This window comes from Salmo salar, chromosome ssa04 (genome assembly GCF_905237065.1).
Source record: "Salmo salar chromosome ssa04, Ssal_v3.1, whole genome shotgun sequence".
Classification (NCBI taxonomy): domain Eukaryota; kingdom Metazoa; phylum Chordata; class Actinopteri; order Salmoniformes; family Salmonidae; genus Salmo; species Salmo salar.
The window spans coordinates 42,359,156-42,377,115 of record NC_059445.1 but is presented as its reverse complement, the minus strand read 5'-3'; the positions used below and the strand labels follow the sequence as shown (position 1 = coordinate 42,377,115).

At 43.8% G+C, this 17,960-nt stretch overlaps 1 protein-coding gene across 1 annotated transcript; it reads left to right on the top strand.

The window, feature by feature from the left end:
• The first annotated feature begins 638 nt into the window (after nt 1-638).
• On the top strand, nt 639-17,677 carry LOC106603186 (fermitin family homolog 3-like). Its single transcript, XM_045716949.1, has 15 exons — nt 639-1,628; nt 2,294-2,418; nt 2,696-2,929; nt 8,368-8,487; nt 8,622-8,784; nt 8,907-9,009; nt 9,128-9,235; nt 9,338-9,472; nt 9,623-9,672; nt 10,031-10,155; nt 10,385-10,491; nt 10,735-10,950; nt 11,052-11,176; nt 11,950-12,091; nt 17,094-17,677. The coding sequence occupies exons 2-15, from the start codon at nt 2,295-2,297 to the stop codon at nt 17,271-17,273; spliced, it is 1,932 nt and encodes a 643-aa protein (XP_045572905.1). The 5' UTR covers nt 639-1,628; nt 2,294; the 3' UTR covers nt 17,274-17,677.
• The last annotated feature ends 283 nt before the right edge of the window (nt 17,678-17,960 follow it).

The following is a 17,960-nucleotide window of genomic DNA, read 5'->3' as shown; positions in this document are numbered from 1 at the left end:
ATGGGGTGATGGTCGGAGTCGCGTTTATCGTTACACCGAGGCCTAACACCTAGAGCAGGATCGATTTGGAGGTGGAGGGTCCGTCATGGTCTGGGGCGGTGTGTCACAGCATCATCGGACTGAGCTTGTTGTCGTTGCAGGCAATCTCAACGCTGTGCGTTACAGAGGAGACATTCTCCTCCCTCGTGGTACCCTTCCTGCAGGCTCATCCTGACATGACCCTCCAGCATGACAATGCCACCAGCCGTACTGCTCGTTCTGTGTGTGATTTCCTGCAAGACAGGAATGTCAGTGTTCTGCCATGGCCAGCGAAGAGCCCGGATCTCAATCCCACTGAGCACGTCTGGGACCTATTGGATTGGAGGGTGAGGGCTATGGCCATTCCCCCCAGAAATGTTTGGGAACTTGCAGGTGCCTTGGTGGAAGAGTGGGGTCGCATCTCACAGCAAGAACTGGCAAATCTGGTGCAGTCCATGAGGAGGAGATGCACTGCAGTACTTAATGCAGCTGGTGGCCACCCCCGATACTGACTGTTACTTTTGATTTTGACCCCTCCTTTGTTCAGGGGCACATTATTCAATTTCTGTTAGTCACATGTCTGTGGAACTTGTTCAGTTTATGTCTCGGTTGTTGAATCGTATGTTCATACAAATATTTACACATGTAAAGTTTGCTGAAAATAAACGCAGTTGACAGTGAGAGGACATTTATTTTTTTGCTGAGTTTATTTCTATATTGATCCGTGTTTATGGTTATGCATCCTTCTGCTTCTATTTTCTTCCTTTCCAAACTGGGAAAACTCTTCATCAAGCATGTTCCACTTTTGCTAATCAGCATGGCTTTGCATACTGCTTGGTTAAAAAAAAGTTTCCGTACTTTCTAAATGTACGAAAAGTATTTCCCTAATGCCCTAAAAGCAATCCTTGCATCTCATGATTAACCTGTAATTGACCACTAGAGGGTCTTCCTCACAAGCCCCAAGGAGTGTCTAAACTCCACCTACCCATTAACAAACTAAGTTAGTGATGCACTAGAGCTTTTGTATAATTTTTTCCAGTAGTTTTGTAAGTAGTGCTCGAGTCAAAAACGTGTACTTGAGCATTGCGTACTACGTCATCCATTTCGTATGATATGTTACGTCCTGCATAAAATATGTTACAAATTCCAATTCGTACAATATTTTAAATGTATAAGCGCTGAAGATCCTGGATTGCATCTTTAACTCTCCATTATTATTTTTTTGTTACATTTTTATTGTAGAATACATTTTTTTTTAGATGGTAACTAATCAAGTTGTTCTTATAACTATCCCAATACCAATATGTGTTTACGCATATGGAAAATGATTCTCGCATCTTTGTCAAAACAATAGTTGCTCGGGAACAGTATCTGATAACTCCCCCTTTAATACAACAACCTACAGCCCTGATGGTATGTGAAAGAGGAACAGTCCTCTATCTCTTGACATTTACACAGGATAAGACCGCAGCCACTAAGACCGAGAGGGAGATAGACAGGAGGAAGTGACCGAGATATTTCACAAGCTGCAAAGACCACCCAACAGTGGTAGAGACTGAGGGCACCTGGTGTTTGACTCCAAAGAACATTTTGTTTGGGATTACAACTAGGTAAGGGAACAACAATGTCCTCCCAGGGCAGAGACTCTAGAGACACTGATAGAGATACTCTATGAAAATGGAGACAGACAGGGTGATGTTGAGGCACAGAAGAGTAATAGAATTGCCCACACTGAATAGTGGCTTACTGGTGTAACGTTTTATTATTCCTATGATAATCTAAAAGTCCAATTGGACTTGTCCTAAAAGGAGGAGCAGAAATAAAAGCTTAGATTGGGTTATTAAACAGATGACTAAGAAAGGGGTCATTCATTTACAGGAAGTAATATCATTTTTCTCTGTCTTATTAAAATATATTGTAATAATGTACTCCACCAACACATTATAATGTGGGGAATGGCCAAGACTAGGGTCGGCCTAAGATTTGACCTGTAGTTCGATTCAGGGCATTACCATGTTCCCCAGTTTTGTCTGTTTATAAAAAACCGTACACTGTCAGAGTTCAGCATTTTACTTTCCTTTTTACTTTTTGCTTTAATTGAAAAATGTGTTAATGTGTGTTACTACCTTAAATGTGGCATAACCCGATCTTTGTATTACCACTTTGTAATACAGCGTCTTCAAACGAGAGTTTATTGTTAAATCCATGATGTAGCATCACTTATCACAATTACTACCAATAATAAAAGACGAGTGCTATATTTTCCCCCTGTAAGTATGGCTGCTTGGGATCTGTCTGTGACAGTGGAGGAGCTTGGCCCTGAGGCCACACCCTTCAAAGTTAGCGTGACCTCAGACCTGCACATTGGTGGTGTCGTACTCAGAATTGTGGAGAAGACACGTGAGTTCCCTACCAACGTACACTTCAACTTCCATCTTGGGAGGATATTTAAGATACAGTATATTTTTAGATTGCATATGAGTATCTATTTTGTTATTCCTCAGGGTTGTTGATATCTTTTAATCGTGGGGTGTGGTAAATTATTATAGATACATACTCCACAATATCTGTAAATCAGAACATGAATATTGATTTCAAAACAAGATTCAAAGTATCTATGAGACACACCATAGATGTGTTAATGTAAATCATGGACAGACTCCTCTGTCCACCCCAGAGATAAAGAAGGACTGGTCAGACCATGCCCTGTGGTGGGAGCAGAAGCAGCAGTGGCTGCTCCAACTATCCTGGACCCTTGAGAAGTATGAGATCCATGCCGATGCTCGCCTGAGCCTCACCCCCCAGCACAAGCCCCTGAGACTGGGCCTACCCAACGGGACCACTCTGAGGCTTCAGGCCTGCTTCTCTCGTCCAGTCTTCCAAACTGTTACGGGGGTCTGTCGTCTGCTGAGTAAGTACATGTATGAGGAGTTCCTACCTAAATAAAAGTATAAAGTTATTGTTGCAGATATTATTGTAACTGGAACACATAAAGCGGAGCATTATCTACAGTAACAAACATAATACAACATCAGGTACAATAACTAAATTCCCCTGTTACACTTGGACGCATCAATTAAGATTACATGGGTACTATCCTATGGAACTGCTGGTGGAAATTAAGGAAAGAAACAACAAAATAGAATAAGATGGGGGGGCAGGGGCTACATTAAGTTCTCAGCAGAGAGGTTACTCTCAAAGTAGTCGAGGAATGGCTGCGAGACCTTATAGAACTAACTTTTGAGTGGAGCCACGGGTGAAATATTTTAGCTTTGAGATGGGCCGTTACATTCCATAAGCCAGTGAGCTGGGTATCGGAATTCCAATTAAAAACAATAAGGCATAAAAATTGTGGTAAAATCAATGATGTATAAAAACCCTGGATTGCTGATGCTATGTATTGGCCAATTAGTTTATATATATATATACACTGAACAAAAATATAAACGCAACATGTAAAAATGTAAAGACTTTACTGAGTTACAGTTCATATAAGGAAATCAGTCCATTCAAATAAATTCAATAGGCCCTAATCTACTGTGTGGATTTCACATTACTGGGAATACAGATATGCATCTAATGGTCACAGATACCTTTAAAAAAATGGCTTCATTGACTTTGTGAAGTTGCTGGATATTGGCGGGAACTGGAACACGCTGTCGTACACATCGATCCAGAGCATCCCAAACATGCTCAATGGATAACATGTCTGGTGAGTATGCAGGCCATGAAAAAAACTGGGCCATTTTCAGCTTCCAGGAATTGTGCACAGATTCTCACGACATGGGGCCGTGCATTATCATGCTGAAACGTGAGGTGATGGCGGCAGATGAATGACACGACAATGGGCCTCAGGATCTCGCCAAGGTATCTCTGTGCATTCAAATTGCCATTGATAAAATGTAATTGTGTTTGTCTGTAGCTTATGCCTGCCCATATCATAACCCCACCGCCACCATGGGGCACTCTGTTTGCAATGTTGACATCAGCAAACCGCACGCCCACATGACACCATCTGTCCAGTACAGTTGAAACCGGGATTCATACTTGAAGAGCACACTTCTCCACCATGCCAGTGGTCATCGTAGGTGAGCGTTTGTCCACTGAAGTTGGTTACATTGCCGAACTTCAGTCAGGTCAAGACCCTGGGTAGGATGACGAGCACGCAGAGGAGCTTTCCTGAGATGGTTTATGACAGTTTGTGCAGAAATTCTTTGGTTGTGCAATCCCACAGTTTCATCAGCTGTCCGGGTGATTGGTCTCAGACCATCCCACATGTGAAGAAGCCGCATGTGGAGGTGCTGGGCTGGCATGGTTACACGTGGTCTGCGGTTGTGAGGCCGGTTGGACGTACTGCCAAATTTGCTGTTTAATCAGCTTCTTGATATGCCACAACTGTCAGATGAATGGCTTGTCTTGGCAAAGGAAAAATACTCACTAACTGGGATGTAAACGAATTTGTGCACAAAATTCAAGCAAAATAAGGTTTTTGATCATATGGAACATTTCTGGGATATTTTATTTCAGCACATTAAACATGGGACTAACACTTTACATGTTGCGTTTATATTTTTAGCTCACATAATATAATTTGTACCTTTTTTTATCTATTATTTGTTTGTTTAATATAATGTAAGAGTATGCATTAAGGTGTCTAATAGAATAAACGTAAAAACAAATAGACATTAATAAATGCATTTCCATAGCTTGATGGGGGAGTGCCAAGATGGAGGTGCGGTGGCTTCAAAACAGCGCTGTCTGTCAGAAATCTGGTGTGTATATATAAAACATTGGGTAAAATAGACACAATAAAAATGAACATTCTTCCACATATTTTTTTATTTTATTTAACCAGGTAGGCCAGTTGAGAACAAGTTATCATTTACAACTGCGACCTGGCCAAGATAAAGCAAGGCAGTGCGACAAAAACAACAACACAGAGTTACACATAAACAAATGTACAGTCAATAACACAATAGAAAAATATGTGTACAGTGTGTGCAAATGTAGAAGAGTAGGGAGGTAAGGCAATAAATAGGCCATAGAGGCGAAATAATTACAATTTAGCATTAACACTGGAGTGATAGATATGCAGACGATGATGTGCAAGTTGAGATTCTGGGGTGCAAAAGAGCAAGAGGATAAATAGCAATATTGGGATGAGGTAGTTGCGTGTGCTATTTACAGATTGGCTGTGTACAAGTACAGTGATCGGTAAGCTGCTCTGACAGCTGATGCTTAAAGTTAGAGAGGGAGATTCGTTCCAGTCATTGGCAGCAGAAAACTGTAAGGAAAGGTGGCCAAAATAAGTGTTGGCTTTGGGGATGACCAGTGAAATAAACCTGCTGGAGCGCATGCTACGGGTTGGTGTTGCTATGGTGACCAGGGAGCTGAGATAAGGCGGGGCTTTACCTAGCAAAGACTTATAGATGACCTGGAGCCAGTGTGTTTGGCGACAAATATGTTGTGAGGGCCAGCCAATGAGAGCATACAGGTCGCAGTAGTGGGTAGTATATGGGGCTTTGGTGACAAAACAGATGTCACTGTTATAGACTACATCCAGTTTGCTGAGTAGAGTGTTGGAGGCTATTTTGTAAATGACATCGCTGAAGTCAAGGATCGGTAGGATAGTCAGTTTTACGAGGGTATGTTTGGCAGCATGAGTGAAGGAGGCTTTGCTGTGAAATAGGAAGCTGATTCTAGATTTAATTTTGGATTGGAGATGCTTAATGTGAGTCTGGAAGGAGAGTTTACAGTCTAACCAGACACCTAGGTATTTGTAGTTGTCCACATATTCTAAGTCGGAACCGTCCAGAGTAGTGATGCTAGTCGGGCGGGCGGGTGCGGGCAGCGATCGGTTGAAGAGCATGCATTTAGTTTTACTAGCATTTAAAAGCAGTTGGAGGCCACGGAAGGAGTGTTGTATGGCATTGAAGCTTGTTTGGAGGTTTGTTAACACAGTGTCCAAAGAAGGGCCAGAGGTATACAGAATGGTGTCGTCTGCGTAGAGTTGGATCAGAGAATCACCAGCAGCAAGAGCGACATCATTGATATATACAGAGAAAAGAGTCAGCCCGAGAATTGAACCCTGTGGCACCCCATAGAGACTGCAAGAGGTCCAGACAACAGACCCTCTGATTTGACACACTGAACTCTATCTGAGAAGTAGTTGGTGAACCAGGCGAGGCAGTCATTTGAGAAGCCAAGGCTATTGAGTCTGCCGATAAGAATGCAGTGATTGACAGAGTCGAAAGCCTTGGCCAGGTCGCTGAAGACGGCTGCACAGTACAATCTTTTATCGATGGCGGTTATGATATCATTTAGGACCTTGAGCGTGGCTGAGGTGCACCAATGACCAGCTTGGAAACCAGATTGCATAGTGGAGAATGTATGGTGGGATTCGAAATGGTCGGTGATCTCTTTGTTAACTTGGCTTTCGAAGATTTTAGAAAGGCAGGGCAGGATGGATATAGGTCTATAACAGTTTCGGTGGATAATTTCAGTGGATAATTTTAGAAAGAGAGGGTCCAGATTGTCTAGCCCAGCTATAACATACCTCCTCAGTGTAATCCCTCTCCCCTTTTCGGGAGAATGGTTCAAGAAGTTCATAACTTTTTTCAGGAAGTTTCTCTGGAGAGAGAAACAAACCCCCTTGAGTCAGCCATTCAAAATGATCAATGGACAGAAATAGAGGTGGCCTGGGCCTTCCTGATATTCAGAAATACTATTTGGTATTTAATGCAAGATACCCTCTTAAATGGGCTTATAACAACAATCCCACTCCTTGGGAGGTCATAGAACAAGAGGTCTTTGACATTAACAAATGTTTGTTGTCTCTTCGGGCCCTGTGGTACCATCTGAAATACTGGGAAGGGATAAAGAATCCCATTTGAAAATGTTCCTGTGAGATTGCTTCCAATTTGCATACAACTGTGAGCTTTGTTGGAAGCATTCATCCCAAGCCCCTATTTGGTAAAATGGGGGGTTTGTTGAATAATGGAAAACCTTGTGGTAAATAGAGAATGGGAAGCTAAATGTATTTCCATGGTCTCTGATCTTTTTTTGATGACAACAATATGGGATCATTTGAACAAATCAGAAATGAATAACATTTTCCCAATAAAGACTTCCTACTCTACTTACAAATAAGGTCACATTTTTCTAAACATGTGGTAGAGAAGATCTGAATTAGAAAACTGAAATGTTTAAGTACAATAGATACTTAGCTAGTCAACTTTATAAAATCTTTACTAACTCCAGGTCTTCTGTATGCCACGTGTAGAATTGTGCTGGGAGAATGATTTAGGTGTCCATCTTTCTTCTGAAACATGGGAACATATCTGGAAAAAAATTATGTTTTGAATAATTGTATCCCTTCCAAATTTCTGTACAGAGAGTTTATTTAACCCCTAGGAAATTGAAAGTCATGCAACCTTCTGTGTCTGACAAATGTTGGCACTGTAGTGGGGGCAATGGACAATTTCTACATATGGTCCGGAAATGCCCTAAATGAATTCGATATTGGTCCGTGGTATTGAAATAATTTTTAGTCATTACCGGAATACTGGTATACAGTGCATTTGGAAAGTATTCAGATGCCTTGATTTCTTCCACATTTTGTTATGTTTACAGTTTTTTTCTAAAATGTATTAAATAGTTTTTCCCCCCTCAATCTACACACAATAGCAGATTGGTTACAAAGCGAAAAATGATTTTTAGAAATTTTTGAAAATGTATTCAGACCCTTTACTCAGTACTTGGTTGAAGCACCTTTGGCAGCGATTACAGCCTCCAGTCTTCTTGGGTATGATGCTTCAAGCTTGGCACAACGCTATTTGGGGAGTTTCTCCCATTCTTTGCAGATTATAAAATAAGGCTGTAACGTAACAAAATGTGGAAAAAGTCAAGGGGTCTGAATATTTTCCAAAACGCACTGTATCTGGATACAATCTGGCACATATACTCCTGCTAAAGGCGATGAAATACTTAAAACTGTAGTAACACATGTCTAATGCAGATAGGGGATCAGTGTATCCTGTCAATTGCAGAATGCCAGGTGATATCGGAAATCTCACCTCCCATGAATGCTTTACATGGTCAAGAGTGGGGCATGTCATATTCTGAGTAATGTCTTACGCCACAGAAAGACTGTATGTCCCTTTACATACGGATCCAGGTATCAAACATTCATCAAGCCAGCTGGTGGGTGGGAAAGAGGGGAAATCTTTTTTGTAAAGTTGCGAATCTGCAGGTACCTGAAGAAGTGCGTCTGGGCTATACCGTGCTCTCTAACTAGAGGGTCATTGTTGCAGGTGTTAATCAGTTTCCCCTCGCACTGCTTATTCTCAGACATGCGTCACCCAGAGGAGCTGTCGTTGTTACGGCCAGTGGAGGAGAAGAAAAAGAAGAAGAAAGACACGGAGGAGGAAGTGGCAGTATATGATCTAACAAGCCTTGGGATCTCATCAGGTAGGTCCAGTGGAATTGGAGGTTCACTTCAAATTTCTAAATGGATGGGCAACGTTAAGTACAATAGCTTTCACTGTACAGTACATACTAAAATATCATGTAACATATCCTGACTGCATGTGTAATAACGACAGGTCCAGCTCACACCCTGTCCAATGGCATGCCTGTGCACTTTGCTGACTCACCCCAGACTGAGGCTGTGTATAAGATGTTGTCTGTCAGCCTACCTGCTCCTGAGACTATCACCAAGATGCCCCGTCCCACCAGCCTTGTGGACAAGGCCCAAGTTCACAGCAGGTGAGCATCTGTGTGTTCACACGTAGATATGTTCAGGTATGCATATGTTACTCTGTGTATTGTTAGTGAAAAATAACAGAGTGTAATTCAATTAATGACATGTGTTTTATTGTGGACTTTAGATGGCTGGATTCGTCTCGTTCTCTGCTCCAACAGGGAGTGCAGGAGCATGACAGGCTGCTGCTACGCTTCAAATACTACTGTTTCCATGACCTGCAGCCCAAGGTAGGCCTGCAACACGCTTTCTGAAGAGCCATCGATTATTTCCTTCTTCTACCTCATGGTGGCCATGAATTGTGCTGTGTGTAATCGGTCACTTTGTCTACCTTGTCTCCGTCTCCAGTATGATGCGGTCCGTCTGACCCAGCTGTATGAGCAGGCTCGCTGGGCCATCTTGTTGGAGGACGTTGGCTGCACAGAGGAAGAGATGATGCTCTTTGCTGCCCTTCAGGTAAACAAACAAGAACTGTCCCCAAAGGTTACTCTCTGTCTATGACACATTGCTTCCCTTCTCTTTCACACTGTAATACGTTTGTGTGTGCGCTGTCCTCAGTACCACATTGGTAAGTTGTCTCTGTCAGAGCCCCAGCTGATGACATCATGTCCTTCCATGGATGACCTTGACTCCGCCCTTCAGTGTTTGGAGGTGAAGACGGATGCAGAGGAGAGCAGTGCTGAAGACATGCTGGTTAGTCCCTCTGATTCTCCACCATACTGTAGCAGTCTGTAATGGTGATCAGGGCTGATTTGTAAGGGAGCAAAAAGAAAGTGACCTGGAAAAAGTTGAATTGCAACCGCACATGACACAAAATAGACACTGGGTTTTATCTCTTCACAGGAAACAATGAGGGTAGCACCAGAGCTGCATGACTACTTGAAAATCTTCAGGTAAGATGGGTTGACAACATACATCACTGCTGGCTGGCTGAACACCCTCTGACTCACATCCATCTTTCTGCCGGTGACCACCTTTTCCTGCCTTGGGTTTTAGATTGGATATCGATCACACAAGATATATGAGACTCTGATAGTCTGGATGAGTGTTTATAGACACACACACACACACACACACACACACACACACACACACACACACACACACACACACACACACACACACACACACACTAACCGCAGCTACGGTTATATTGACATGCTCACTCACACAGACATACAACTGCGTACCCTTTCCAATGTTGCTGAAAACCCTTAGCATTCTAGTTTGTTTCATCTCACTCTCTCCTAGACCAAAGAGACTGACACTAAAGGGCTATAAGCAGTTCTGGTTCACGTTCAACAACGCGTCCATCTCCTACTACAAGAGTAAAGAGGAGAGCCTCAAGGAGCCCGTTCAGCAGATAAACCTCAAAGGTCAAATGTACTGACATTCACTGTGTTGAAAATGCCCACTCACGTGCACATACTCTACATTCAGCCCACATTTTCACATAGAACCGCAACCACACAAGTTGAGACGAAGATGTGTAGTACGTAGAGCATCAGAAAGGACATTCTAGATATAATGACGCTTCTTCACTGGTGACTTTAATAAGCCAAATGAGTCCAAACTGGTCCCATAAGGAAGTGCTGTGCTCCGCAGGCTGTGAGGTGGTCCCAGACGTTAGTGTGGCCGGTCAGAAGTTCTGCATCAGGCTGCTGATCCCTGGGGCTCAGGGCATGAATGTGGTCTGCCTGCGCTGTGAGAATGTAAGGAACTCAACGCTCAGCTCACTCTGTTCGAAGCAACTCTTCCTATAAATGAAAAGCTATTCCAATTTGACCACTGATTTATGTACATGTATATGACCTGTCCCAAGGAATAGACCCAACTGCTATAAGAACAGTTTCCTCTTCAGTGTCACCCTGACCCTACATATAAATGTAGTATATCCCACTATACTATGGTTTCTTTCCATCTTTCCATATGTCCATTCCTCCCCCTTCCACTAGGAGCTGCAGTACAGCAGGTGGATGGCAGCTTGCCGTTTAGCCTCCAAGGGGAAGACCCTAGCAGACAGCTCCTTCTCTAATGAGGTGCAGAATATCCAGTCCTTCCTGGCCATGCAGCGAACCACCCCCAGGGTCAATGCTGCTCAGACTGATGACAGCATCAACACACACGGCCTTGTATCCCCACGCTACCACAAAAAGTACAAGTCCAAACAGGTAAGAGTCATGTGATCTGGGCGGAACTCGAATGTATGGTAAGAGAAGCAAACAATAGGATTCAGTCTCCAGTGATTCTAACCATTCCTCTGCTCTGTCAGCTAACTCCGCGCATCCTGGATGCCTATCAGAATGTGGCCCAGCTCCCTCTAACAGATGCTCTCCTCAGGTTTCTTCAGATCTGGCAGGCTCTACCTGAGTTCGGGGTGTGTTATTTTGTGGTGAGGTGAGTACATGTCTTTTTGTCAAATCAAATCAAATTGTATTTGTCACATGCGCAGAATACAACAGTGAAATGCTTACTTACAAGCCCTTAACCAACAATGCAACAATGTAGAAAATAAAAGTAACAAATAATTAAACAGCAGCAGTAAAATAACAAGCGAGGCTATATACAGGGGGTACCGGTACAGAGTCAATGTGCAGGGGCACCGGTTAATTGAGGTAATATGTACATGTAGGTAGAGTTAAAGTGACAATGCATAGACAATAAACAGAGAGTAGCAACAGCAGCTTAAAAGAGGGTTCTGGGTAGCCCTTTGATTAGCTGTTCAGGAGTCTTATAGCTTGGGGGTAGAAGCTGTTAAAAAGCCTTTTGAACCTCGACTTGGCACTCCGGTACTGCTTGCTGTGCGGTAGCAGAGAGAACAGTCTATGACTAGGGTGGCTGGAGTCTTTGACAATTTATAGGGCCTGATATGACACTGCCTGATATAGAGGTCCTGGGTGGCAGGAAGTTTGGCTCCGGTGATGTACTGGGCCGTACGCACTACCCTCTGTAATGCCTTGTGGTCGGAGGCTGAGCAGTTGCCATACCAGGCAGTGATGCAACCAGTCAGGATGCTCTCGATGGTGCAGCTGTAGAACATTTTGAGGATCTGAGGACCCACGCCATATCTTTTCAGTCTCCCGAGGGGAATAGTTTACAGCTATCTGCCTTGTCAACATAGCACTGAATCTGATCTCACCAAATTCGACACATTTCCTGTATAAACACAGGTTTAAGGGATGCCGTAAAGATGAGGTCCTCGGCGTCACCAACAACCGTCTCATCCGCATTGACCTCAGCACAGGAGATGTGGTGAAGACGTGGAGATACAACACCATGAAGCAGTGGAATGTCAACTGGGATATCCAACAGGTACACGTCTCACTGGCTGCCTAATTATGTTTCTTCATTTATCTGTGACTTGGTCTGTCTACTGTATTATATCAAATATGTAATAATAATATTTCATTTGTAAAGTGCATTTCCCAGGCTCAAAACACACAAAAATGAATGTGCAGGTAGAGCATTCCAGAGCTGAGAGGTCACATGAAGGCCCTGTCACCCATTCTGCACAGGTTTTTTACTGGTGTGACCAGGGCCTGGTTTCCCGATAGCGATGGAACTTAGGCTTACGAGTATTTTAACGATGCATCTTTCCTATAACGGCCGAAGATGTAACACGTGTTACCCAAAACACCATGCAGAGAGAACGGTCAGTCGCTAAGTGCGTCATTAAGGCATGTGTCCATACTGGTAGGATGGAAAGAAAAGCAGTGCTGCTTTCAGATCAGCTTTCTCCATTCAAATCTTACCTTAATATTATTCCACAATACTGACGATGGATCAGCTCCTAGAGAGATATTATCACCTAAGTCTGCAAATATTGAGGTGGCTTATTCTCATGCTTACCTTATAATAATGCCCTTAATCAAGATTTGGCACATCTTTGCGCACGGGTTAGGCTACATGTCATGAAATATATTGAGGCAAAAATGACAGAAAGTAGCCAAATAATAAATAAAACAAAATTGAATGAACATGAAATACTGTACATAGGCCTATGTAGCTTGTACTGTAGTTAGCCTATTTATATTTTAATGCAGTGATCTCAGCTTTTCATTTGAAGCATCTTTTTGTGCTTCGCTTGTTTGTAACAATTGACAAAGACATTGGCAGCTTTGTATTTGTAGTCGACTTCGTTGTGAAGTTACCGGTGGTCACCGAGAGACAGATAAACATATTTATTTAATGTTTAGCAGTGATCTTCTGTGTATAAAGTGATGCGGTAGGGGGGGAAAAAATGCATCTAACAACTCACTTAGCTGTTATAATAATACATGGGACTTATAGCACTTTTCAAGGACCCAAAATCGCTTTACAATTGTAGAAATGAAATGAAAAACAGGAGTCAAATCAAAACATCAGAATATGAGTAAAGAGAGGGGTTGGCTTAAAGAAGGGAAAGAGTGTGATGTATCAGTGTATGGGGAGGGGAGGGTTGGGATTTGGATACAAACCTGGTTTAGGATAAGGGGTGGGATTGGGGTTAGGATGCGAACCCGGTTTAGAGTAAGGGGTAGGGTAAGGGTTAGATGCTGCTCAGTATGGTGAAGAAAGGAGTGTCTTTGTAGTGTATTTCTTAGCTTGTGTGGAGGGGGGGCTTAAGGGTAGGCCTTATCAAAGAGGTGGGGCTTTAGGAGAGACTGAAAGATAGTGATGGACTCATGGCTGGAGGGAGCGAGGGAGTTCCAGAGCCTAGGAGCAACCCTGGAGAAGGCCCTGTCGTCGAAGTTCTGGAGCTTCGACCTGGGGATGACAAGGTGGCCTGTTGTGGTGGAACCGAGTGCGCATGTGGGTTGGTAAGGGAGAAGAAGGTCTGGGAGGATCTTGTAATCAATGCGTTGGGAGACAGGGAACCAGTGAAGTTGACGGGAGGACAGGGGTGACGTGCTGCCAGGACTAGGGAACCAGTGAAGTTGACGGGAGGACAGGGGTGACGTGCTGCCAGGACTAGGGAACCAGTGAAGTTGACGGGAGGACAGGGGTGACGTGCTGCCAGGACTAGGGAACCAGTGAAGTTGACGGGAGGACAGGGGTGAGGTGCTGCCAGGACTTAGTGTGGGTGAGGAGTCGAGCTGCAGGGTTTTCAAACATTTGGATCTTATGGAGGGCACTTGAGTTGATGCCGGAGAGTAGTGAATTGCAGTAGTCAAGACGGGAGGAGATGAATGCATGTATGAAGGTTTCAGGGGCAGGACGGGAGAGGGAGGACCTTACTTTGGCAATGTTGTGGAGGTGGAAGAATGAGGATTTGACAGTCTGTCTTATGTGGTGGTCAAAGGAGAGGGTGGAGTCTAGGATAACGCCAAGGGTGCGTGCGTGGAGGGAGGGAGAGACAATGGTGTCATCAATGATGAGGGTGAGGTTGCCAGCTTTGGTGAAGGTGGATTTGGTGCCTATGAGGAGTTTCGTTTTATCACTGTTGAGCTTGAGGAAGTTTTGTTGCATCTATGTTTTTATTGCAGAGAGGCAGGATGCAATGTGGGTTAGAGGTGGGTTGACGAGGACTCCCGAGTGGCACAGCGGTCTAAGGCACTGCCTCGCAGTGTTGCGGGTCACTACAGCCTTGGGTTTGATCCTAGGCTGTGTCACAACCGGTGTGACCGGAAGTCCCATAGGGTGGCGCACAATTGGACCAGCATCGTCTGGGTTAGGGCAGGGTTTGGCCGAGGGGGCTTTACTTGGCTCATTGCGCTCTAGCGACTCCTTGTGGCGAGCCGGGGGCCGACAGGCTGACTCTGGTTGTCAGTTGAACAGTGTTTCAACTGGGTTAAGCGAGCAGGTGTTTACTCGACCTTTGCCTCTCCTGAGCCCGTTGGGGAGTTGCAGCGATGACACAAGATCCTAATTGGATATGGCGAAATTGGAGAGAAAAAGGTGTTAAAAAAAAGAAAGTTGTGGGTTGTCAGTAGAATGGCCTAAGTGACTTTCAACGTGGCACCGTCATAGGATGCCACCTTTCCAACGAGTCAGTTCGACAAATTCCTGCTCTGCTAGAGCTGCCCCGGTCAACTGTAAGTGCTGTTATTGTGAAGTGGAAACGTCTAGGAGCAACAATGGCTCAGCCGCGAAGTGGTAAGCCACACAAGCTCACAGAACGGGACCGCCGAGTGCTGAAGAGCTTAGCGCATAAAAATCGTCTGTCCTCGGTTGCAACACTCACTACCGAGTTCCAAACTGTTTCTGGAAGCAACGTCAGCACAAGAACTGTTCGTCGGAAACTTAATGAAATGGGGTTCCATGGCCGAGCAGCCGCACACAAGCCTAAGATCACCATGCGCAATGCCAAGCATCTGGAGTGGTGTAAAGCTCGCCGCCATTGGTCTCTGGAGCAGTGGAAGCACGTTCTCTGGAGTGATGAATCACGCTTCACCATCTGGCAGTCCGACGGACAAATCTGGGTTTGGCGGATGCCAGGAGAACGCTACCTGCCCGAATGAATAGTGCCAACTGTAAAGTTTATTGGAGGAGGAATAATGGTTTGGGGCTGTTTTTCATGATTCGGGCTAGGCCCCTTAGTTCCAGTGAAGAGACACAATAACACTACAGCATATAATGACATTCTAGATGATTCTGTGCTTCCAACTTTGTGGCAACAGTTTCGGGAAGGCCCTTTCCTGTTTCAGCATGACAATACTCCCCTGCACAAAGCGAGGTCCATACAGAAATGGTTTGTCGAGATCAGTGTGGAAGAACTTCACTGGCCTGCACAGAGCCATGACCTCAACCCATCTACTCAACCCATCTAACACCTTTGGGTTGAATTGCAACGCCAACTGCGAGCCAGGCCTAATCGCCCAACATCAGTGCCCGATCTCACTAATGCTCCCCACAGCAATGTTCCAACATCTAGTGGAAAACCTTCCCAGAAGAGTGAAGGCTATAATAGCAGCAAATGGGGGACCAACTCCATATTTTAATGCCCATGATTTTGGAATTAGATTTTCGATGAGCAGGTGTCCACATACTTTTCGTAATGTAGAGTATTTTTGTGTGTCATCTGCATAAATATTAAAGTTTCATCCAAATCTTCAGATTAGTATACCAAGTGCTAGCATGTATGTAGAGAACAAGAGTGGCCCCCAGAACAGAGCCCTGTGGAACCCCTTGAGTGACTGTGGCAGGGTTGGATTTATAATTACCAAGAGTCACAAATTCGTGTCTGTCAGTCTCTGTGCCAGAGAATCCAAGCAAGTTCTTAAGTCTTCTGATGAGAATCTCATGGTTCAGTGTGTCAAATGCTGCTGTCATGCCCAGAAGTAAAAGGATGCTAGTGTCTCCATCATCAGCTGCCATCAACAAGCTATTTGTTACTTTTACCAGGGCTGTCTTTGTTCTCTGCCATGCACAGAAGCCGGACTAGAAGGGTTCATGCAGATTGTTGGTTGAAAGGTAGTTATGTAGCTATATTGAGACCACACGTTCAAGGACCTTTGATAGAAATGGCAAGTTGGAAATTGGTATGTAATTGCTTAGGGTGTAGGGGTCCAGTCCAGGTTTTTCCAATATTAGTATAATGGAGGCAGTTTTCTGAGAAGAATGAGGCTGGATTTTATGATTACTGTGAGAATAGGGACCAAGGGGCAGATAGTTTAAATCATATTTTGGACAATTTCAGAGACAAATGTTGGGGTTGTCAATTAGTATTTGTTTAAACTGCAGCTGTGAGGCTCAGTATGAAGAAGAGGGGCAGGTTCTAAGCAAGGTGTAGTTTGTACAGTGCAGTAGATGTCCTTGATTTTGTATTGGGGAAATTAAAGAAAACTGTTGCATTGCTCAATGGAGGGGGTAAAGAATCTGGGGTTTTAACAAATTTCTTTACAACAAATAATCTGGGGTTCCACTCACCATTTGCAATGAGATTGGTATATTATGACTTGTGTACAGTGTTCAGTGTCTCTGTGTATGCAGTCTGATGATATGCCAGGGCCTGGCCCAACTAATTATGACTTAAATGTTTATCTGAAGACCATTAAAGGGATACTTCAGGATTTTGGCAATGAAGCCCTTTATCTACTTCCCAGAGTCACTCGTGGATACCATTTTTATGCTTCTGCGTGCAGTTTGAAGGAAGTTGCTAGCTAGTGTAAGCGCAATTGCAAACTAGCGTTAGCACAATGACTGGAAATCTGTTATTAGTAGATACCATATACTTCTAGTAATTGTGCTAACGCTAGTTAGCGTTGGCTCGAAAAACTATCTCTAACTTCCTTCATACTGGATGCAGAGATAAACATTTTATCCATGAGTTTATATGACTCTGGTGATGTAGAGAAAGGGCTTCATTGCCAAAATACTCTATTCTTTATTTCAGGTGGCCATCGAGTTCAATGGCAATGTGAACATTGCCTTCAGCTGTGTGACTGCTACCTGCAAGATTGTGCACGAGTACATTGGGGGCTACATCTTTATGGCCACACGCACCAGAGAGCAGACAGAGGTGTTGAACCAGGAGCTCTTTTACAAGCTGACTGGTGGTCATGAAGCCCTCTAAATATCCATGAGATGAAGATCTGGAACTCCCTTTATGGTTTCATGATACTGTCATAGACAGCTAGCTGGTCTAGCTGGTCTGACCAGCATGGTCTAGCTGGTTATGCTTGTTGTCCAGCATGGTCTAGCTGGTCTGACCAGCATGGTGTAGCTTGTTATCCTGGTTTACCAGCATAGTCTAGCTGATTACCCATATGGAAAAGAATCATGAAAATCAAATAAGAATCTTGTATGGCAGAAGAAGAGTATTTGTACCAATATCTAGTAAGTTATCTAATAAGGATCTGGTAAGATTTTGTATGTTTTTCCTTATATGTCAGTGATGTACTTGTATACAGTGCCTTGCGAAAGTATTCGGCCCCCTTGAACTTTTCGACCTTTTGCCACATTTCAGGCTTCAAACATAAAGATATAAAACTGTAATTTTTTTGTGAAGAATCAACAACAAGTGGGACACAATTATGAAGTGGAACGAAATTTATTGGATATTTCAAACTTTTTTAACAAATAAAAAACGGAAAATTGGCTGTGCAAAATTATTCAGCCCCCTTAAGTTAATACTTTGTAGCGCCACCTTTTGCTGCGATTACAGCTGTAAGTCGCTTGCGGTATGTCTCTATCAGTTTTGCACATCGAGAGACTGAAATTTTTGCCCATTCCTCCTTGCAAAACAGCTCGAGCTCAGTGA